Raw genomic sequence first — 6,785 nt, forward strand, 5'->3', positions numbered from 1 at the left:
TACCTACAGCATTGGGGAGGAGAAGTATATGTACACCGTATTTCTGTACACCGTAACCGACGAATTGAGGATTATTAGGATAGAGAGAGTGTGGGGTATCCTATGCTGAAAAGCATAGCCTTAAATTTAATTTGTCCGAGCATAAAAAAGGAATCTGGTCTTGCAGTCCAGTCCAGCGTGGCAAGCCACCTGGAAAATAGAGGATTAGGGAAAATAATTAAAATGGTCGCAGTTTAAAGAAGGCAGTATAAAGCTTTTATCTTATTTTTCAAATATTTGTGGAGAAAGAACAAATTGTGGGTAATGTGCTGCGTGGATGGAGGGTCCCTGTCGTATGCGTCCGCCATCATCCTCTTCACCTTTATCAGCTCAACCTCTGCCCATTTCCTCTCACTCTGCCATCTTCCTCTCTGTGGGTTGCATGCCTGTTTCATCAAGAGGTCTCTCTCTCTCTCTCTCTCTCTCTCTCTCTCTCTCTCTCTCTCTCTTCCCCCATACAGGCACAAACACCCACACAGAGTTGCGCTTCGGGTTAATGCTTTTGTTTGATTTGCCTGTCTTGAGGGTGTGGCTCTCTCTCTCTCTCTCTCTGAGCGCGCGCGCGCTCGCACACACAAAATTGCATCGTCCATTTAGGCTAATGCTCTGTACTATAATTGATGCTTTGTGAAATTGTGAGTAGGATTATGTCCCTCGCTCCTAAATTCACAGCTTGTGGGTGCCTCTCTCTCTCTCTCTCTCTCTCTCTCTCTCTCTCTCTCTCTCTCTCATTCTCATCTTGTTGTCATCTTTTGCAGGAGGCCTCCTTGTACAGAGATAAGTTGCCATACCTTGTAAAGGAGAAGTAAGAAGAAAAGATGGAGTCCAAGGACGAAGATGTGAGGCTAGGAGCCAACAAGTTCAACGAAAGGCAGCCGTTGGGGACGGCTGCACAGTCAAGGGACTACACAGAGCCGCCAGCTACTGCGCTGATCGAGCCGTCGGAATTCACATCATGGTCATTTTGGAGGGCGGGGATTGCGGAATTCTTCGCGACGCTGCTCTTCCTCTACATTTCTATTCAAACTGTGATGGGCTTCAAACAGACTGTGGCGATTCCAAATGCCACTAACGATTGTCCCGGCGTTGGCATCCAAGGCATTGCTTGGGCTTTTGGTGGCATGATCTTTGCTCTTGTCTATTGCACTGCTGGTATTTCAGGTAGATTTGGCATAATCTCTCTCTTGTTTTTCATACGATGCATAACATCATGAGCTTCTGCCCGAGAAGCACCGCTACAACCACCCCCCCCCCCCCCCCCCCCCCCCCCCCCCCGCGGTCCCCTGCCCCCAATCGTACCTAGCTACAACCCCCCCCCCCCCCCGGGCGGTCCCCTGCCCCCAATCGTACCTAGCTACGTATGCAGTGCCTCCCTCACAGAAGCTCATGATGTTGAGGTAAGTCACAATGTGGGAATTATTGTGAGAATTTGTTCAAAACTTCTTCTTCATTCTCTCTCTCTCTCTCTCTCTCTCTCTCTCTCTCTCTCTCTCTTTTTGTGCATTCCCTCTGTTCATGCTATAATTACATGTATGTGCAGGTGGCCACATCAACCCTGCGGTGACATGGGGCTTGTTCCTGGCACGCAAGGTGTCGCTGCCTCGCACGCTGTACTACATCATCATGCAATGTCTGGGGGCGATTTGCGGTGCCGGAATTGTCAAGGGTTTCCAGCCAGGCTTCTACGATGATAACGAGGGTGGTGCTAACATGGTGAGCCATGGCTACACCAAGGGTGATGGCCTTGGGGCTGAGATTGTGGGCACCTTTGTCCTCGTCTACACTGTCTTCTCTGCTACCGACGCCAAGCGTAGTGCCCGCGACTCCCATGTCCCGGTGGGTGTCCTTACTTGTGAAGTCTTTCAGGCTCCACTAGTGGTGGGATGTGCCCGTGTGCGCGCACACACACACACACACACCTTATCTAATAGTGCATAAGATGAGTGGTAGAATTCAAGCAGGAATTTCTGCAAAGGGTTTCATGAATCTGTTTGTCTCTGCATGAACTAATGCTTTTGGGTGTGGTGTTGCAGTTACTGGCCCCTCTTCCCATTGGCTTTGCCGTTTTCCTTGTCCATCTTGCGACGATCCCCATCACAGGCACGGGAATTAACCCTGCCAGGAGCTTGGGGGCAGCTGTCATCTACAACCACAAGCAGGCATGGGATGACCATGTAAGCTTTCTCTTTTTCTCTTTGTATATATATGTCTGTGTGTGTACATAGTGTCTCCATATGTCGCGGGGTGATTGAGGAGGGATCTATGGTTGAGAATAGGCGTCATGAGTTGTCGAGTGGGTGAACTGTTTTCTGTGTGAATGTAATTAAACATTTATCATTAATGCTTGTGTCATGTGCTTAATTATGTTTTTGCAGCAGTGATTAATCTTTAAGATTATGAGAACTAATATGTTTTAAATCTTTGGTTACAGTGGATCTTCTGGGTTGGACCCTTTATTGGTGCAACTTTGGCTTGTCTGTATCATGTTGTTGTTATCCGTGCGTTGCCGTTCAAATCCCGGGACAGCACATAAGACTCCTTTACTCAGCCCCTGGGTCATGTTAATCTTGTTTTTAATCCTCTCAGCTAGCTAAGTATGTGTGTTATTTGAGTTAAGCATAAGAGAGTTGGGGCTCATTTTTTGCTCCAATAGTTCCTCATTGTATCAACATCTCGTAGTAGTAGTAGCCTTTTTTGCGTCTCTCATTGTACTATCATGTGTAATAAATATATCCCTCCTTTTCTCATCGTATGGTTCACATCTCCACCATTTGAGTGCTCACATTGTGTATGGCTGCGCCTGAAATTGGAGTACACCGGGGTCGAGCCCGGGTTGGTACACATACACACACACACCATAGTGATCTCGTCATGTCACCTCAAAATGAGCAAATCTAATGGGTGATAGAAAGGTTATACCATTTTTCTCTTTTTTCTTAGCACACAAGGACCAAAGACATCGTTTTCTAGTCAAAGAAAATAAGGGCACACTTTATAAAAGAAACTGGTTCTTTATTAAAATTAAAGGCTGTTCGCACGCATAGAGCGAGGGTTTGCCTTATTGGTTATATTGTATTTCATGTGTTGTTTGATTGGGACTTTTCGTATATTCTCTCAAGTCCTCTTCTAATTGTGACAAAGCCCAAATAAAACTTTAACACCCTCGTTGTAACTCATAGTGGACATGACAGAGTCGATGAGGATGCCTCCATGGGTACCTCATTAATAGGAGATTACTAGATACAAATCGTATTTTCCATCATCAACAAGCCAAAATGCCATCTAAAACACTAGTTGCCTCACAGACAGTTGAACTACAAGAAACCCCATTCGAGAATTGTGAACACATGACATCGAATTTTTTCCAAGCCATGAATTTTGGAACACCTTCTCCATAATTTGGTCAACAACAATGGATTGATCACACATCCCGTACAAGGAATGGCCTATGAACTTTGAGAAAGCGGATTAGGAGAATTAAAGAGAGCATTTTTGTGAGATTACTTTGAGAACATAGAGGGTGAACTTAATTGATGGTAGTAGCATAATCAGAGTACTTAAATTACTTGGCATGAACAATACTTTTGCAAGAGAGAGTTTAGAGAACTTGTTGACAACTGTTGAGAACCGGATTTATGTGGAGTTGGTCCCCCCTCCAATAGGCTTCTATATTATAGGTTCTCCTATCAAGAGCGACTTGGTGCAATACATTCTTTGTGTTCCTTGTGACCCATGTGATGCAATGAAGGTGGCAAGCTGCATGTATCACGAGCATAACATAGACTTTGCAAAAAGCATTAATTCCAAGCCTTAGTTTCAAGGCCTCAAACACCTTCAAAGGTGGAGAGAGCTAGCGGGGAATAAGAGTAGGGAAGAGGAAGAGGAAGAAGAACCCTTTTTAGGAGAAAAAAATAATTCTTCACTTATCATCACTCTTCTTGCTAGCATACATAATAGCATAGTAATGAAGATAGAGAAGATGGCAAGCTTAAGTATTGAAACATGATTCTTGGTTTGATTTGCATTCCATAGCCAAGAGTGTTGGTGTAGGCTCTCAACTTCTCTACTAGCTTGGAGAAGGAGATGGAGCTCTTGCACTTTGCACTTCACACAATGAGAGAGAGAGAGAGAGAGAGAGAGAGAGAGAGAGAGAGAGAGTACCCCCGCACGCAACCCCTCTCGTTGCTTTGGTTGACCCCCTCTTCTAGCACTACCTTGCATATGATTGGACCTCCTCAAGCTTGGCCAATCACAGGCTTGGTGCATATCAAGCAACAAGGTTAGTCTTGGGACAAGTGTCTCCCTTTCCCCTTTGAGAGAGAGAACTTAACAAATGCGAAACCACTTAGTTAAATCAACTAAATTATCATTGTATCCCTTGAGAGGCTAACCAGTAGGCTTTAGATACACACATCTCTTATTTCAACCCCTTTACCATTGGCCCCATGTGTGAAATAGATCTGTAAGCACATGTCTACATTCTAACGCTTGTTTTCGTTTATTCTCCCACATTAAATGATCAATTAAATATGAGAAAATCATTTGGATTGGTTAGATATTAGATTTTACGACATTACCTCTCTCTTGAAATCATAGTCGTCCTCGACTATGAGGTAGAAGAGATAATGCCTTAGTCTCATTAGTCAATCTTTCTTAGCGGGTAGAGGATCCCTTTTTACCCTACGACATCATTCCAAGATGGACGACTAATCCATTTGGTGCTTGGGAGACGTAATTGCTGTAAGCATGCTTGCTCTTTAGTCCATTTCATTCTCCCAAATAGGGTGACAAATTCTACTTAGTGTTTGAGAGACGTCGTCATCACAAACATGATTCGAAGCATGCATACTATATAAATTTGTGCACAACAAAAAAGAGAACTTAGTTTTATCAGACAAAAACATGGATCATTTAAAAGAAACATGTATATTTGCTGATTTTAATGTAGCATTGTAGGCATTGACAAGGTTCATACTATCCTTAAGTTGTATTCCTTGCATCTATCTAGCATTTTCAAAAGGATAATTTTTGAACTTAATAAGATACCATCAGATAATCTTACCATATCGTAGTACCTTGTCTTCATGCCGAAGGATAGCTTTGGGTTGTAGCACCTCTTCTTGGTCTTCGATTTTGGGAGGGTCTTCAATAATTGGTTCACTTGGGGGCTCTTCTTTGTAGGGCTTAAGTAGGCTCACATGAAAAGCATTGTGCATGAGCCAATGGTTGGGAAACTTGAGTTGATAAGCCATCTCATTAATTGGCTTCAAAATTTGAAAAGAACCATAGTATCTTTTTGCTAGTTTAGCATAATACTTTTGATGGCCCGTAAGATTTTTGCCCGTCGTTTGCCTCAATCGAGCCTTGGGAAACTTAAGCAAGACTAATCATTTTCTTTAAACGTTAAGGCCCTTCTGTACTTGTCAATAGTAGCTTTTTGCTTTTGCTGAAAGGTGGATATAGCCTCCTTAATCTTTTGAAAAGATTCTTGTAGGTCACGGCTATACTCATAATCGGCAGCTAAAATTTTCCCATGTACTTTAAGTAGCAAGGGACTTTTAGGTCTTCCCTCAATGATTTCAAAGGTGCTGTACCTCGTAGAAGTATGGACAGTATTATTGTACGCATACACTACAAGAGGTAAGTACTTTTCCCATTGTGAGCATTGATCTACTTCTGTAACATAAGTCTTTAGTAGATCGAGGATCGTAAGATTGGCTATCTACTTTGGCCATCCGTTTATGGGTGATAGGCCAAAGAGAAACACAATCTTGTACTTAGATTTCAAAGAGACCTTTCCAAAAATTATTGGTCATTCTAGGATCTCTATGTAACAGGATGGATGTTGGAATCCATGGTGTTTGAAAATCTAAGATATGAAGAGAGTTTCCATTTGGTGTGCCTTACTAGTCTTATTGATATGAATAAAGTGTTGTTGCTTGCTAAACCTGTCGACTATTGTCCATATTCCCGTATCCCCATGGATAGACTTGGGTAATCCAAAGAAAAAATCCATGGATATACTCTCCCATGGTGAATTAAGAATTGAAAATGGATGGAGTAATCCAGGTTGCTTTCCTCTATCATACTTAGTGTTTTGGCATACTACCAATTTTGAAACACTCTTGTATGTCCAAATTCATGGTAGTCCAATAGATGTATGTATCTACTCCTCAAAGAGTAGCTTGCATGCCTCTATGCCCCGCGTAGGGAGGAGTATGGGATTCATACATGACTTTGTCATGAAGGGAGTGGGTAACACATAGCCTATTGCCATGGAGAAGATAATCATTCTGCAAGGTAAATGGTTTCTCTTTCTTCCCCAAAGCAAGGGCTGACATTATGTCTTTAAAGTCAGGGTCAGTGGTATACTTATCTATCATATAAGATAGATAATTGTGAGTAATTATAGACACCGCATTAACTTTTGGTCGTTGTGAAAGTGCATCGGCCACTTGATTGTGCTTACCCAGCAATGTGAGCAATATGAAAATAAAATTGCGAAAGAAAATTTGCTCACTTTATTTGTTTGTCGGAAAGCATAGTTTGCGTCATGAAGTACTTGAGACTTTGGTGGTCGGTTCGTAGAATAAATGGAGTTCCCAATAGATAGTGCTTCCATGTGTTTAGGACATGTAGAATAGCTAAAAGCTCTTTCTCATAAATCCCCAAGACCCATCCGTATTGAGCCTTCGGCTCTTATATGCTATAGCATGCCCTTCTTGAAGCAAGACTGCTCCAAGGCA

General features: G+C 42.8%; 1 protein-coding gene across 4 annotated transcripts; it reads left to right on the forward strand.

The window, feature by feature from the left end:
* The first annotated feature begins 294 nt into the window (after positions 1 to 294).
* LOC147427860 (aquaporin PIP1-2-like) lies at positions 295 to 2,786 on the forward strand. Of its 4 annotated transcripts, none has more exons than XM_086497594.1 (5): positions 295 to 440; positions 798 to 1,200; positions 1,580 to 1,875; positions 2,073 to 2,213; positions 2,471 to 2,786. In XM_086497594.1, exons 2-5 carry the CDS (start codon positions 858 to 860, stop codon positions 2,570 to 2,572), a joined length of 882 nt encoding a protein of 293 aa, XP_086353720.1. In that variant the 5' UTR covers positions 295 to 440; positions 798 to 857; the 3' UTR covers positions 2,573 to 2,786. The 4 variants fall into 4 exon arrangements, with proteins under 4 accessions (XP_086353720.1, XP_086353723.1, XP_086353722.1 ...); XM_086497597.1 differs by lacking the exon at positions 295 to 440 and adding an exon at positions 541 to 565; XM_086497596.1 differs by lacking the exon at positions 295 to 440 and adding an exon at positions 558 to 674.
* The last annotated feature ends 3,999 nt before the right edge of the window (positions 2,787 to 6,785 follow it).

Source organism: Adiantum capillus-veneris, chromosome 23 (assembly GCF_014529385.1).
Source record: "Adiantum capillus-veneris isolate H3 chromosome 23, ASM1452938v2, whole genome shotgun sequence".
NCBI lineage: Eukaryota > Viridiplantae > Streptophyta > Polypodiopsida > Polypodiales > Pteridaceae > Adiantum > Adiantum capillus-veneris.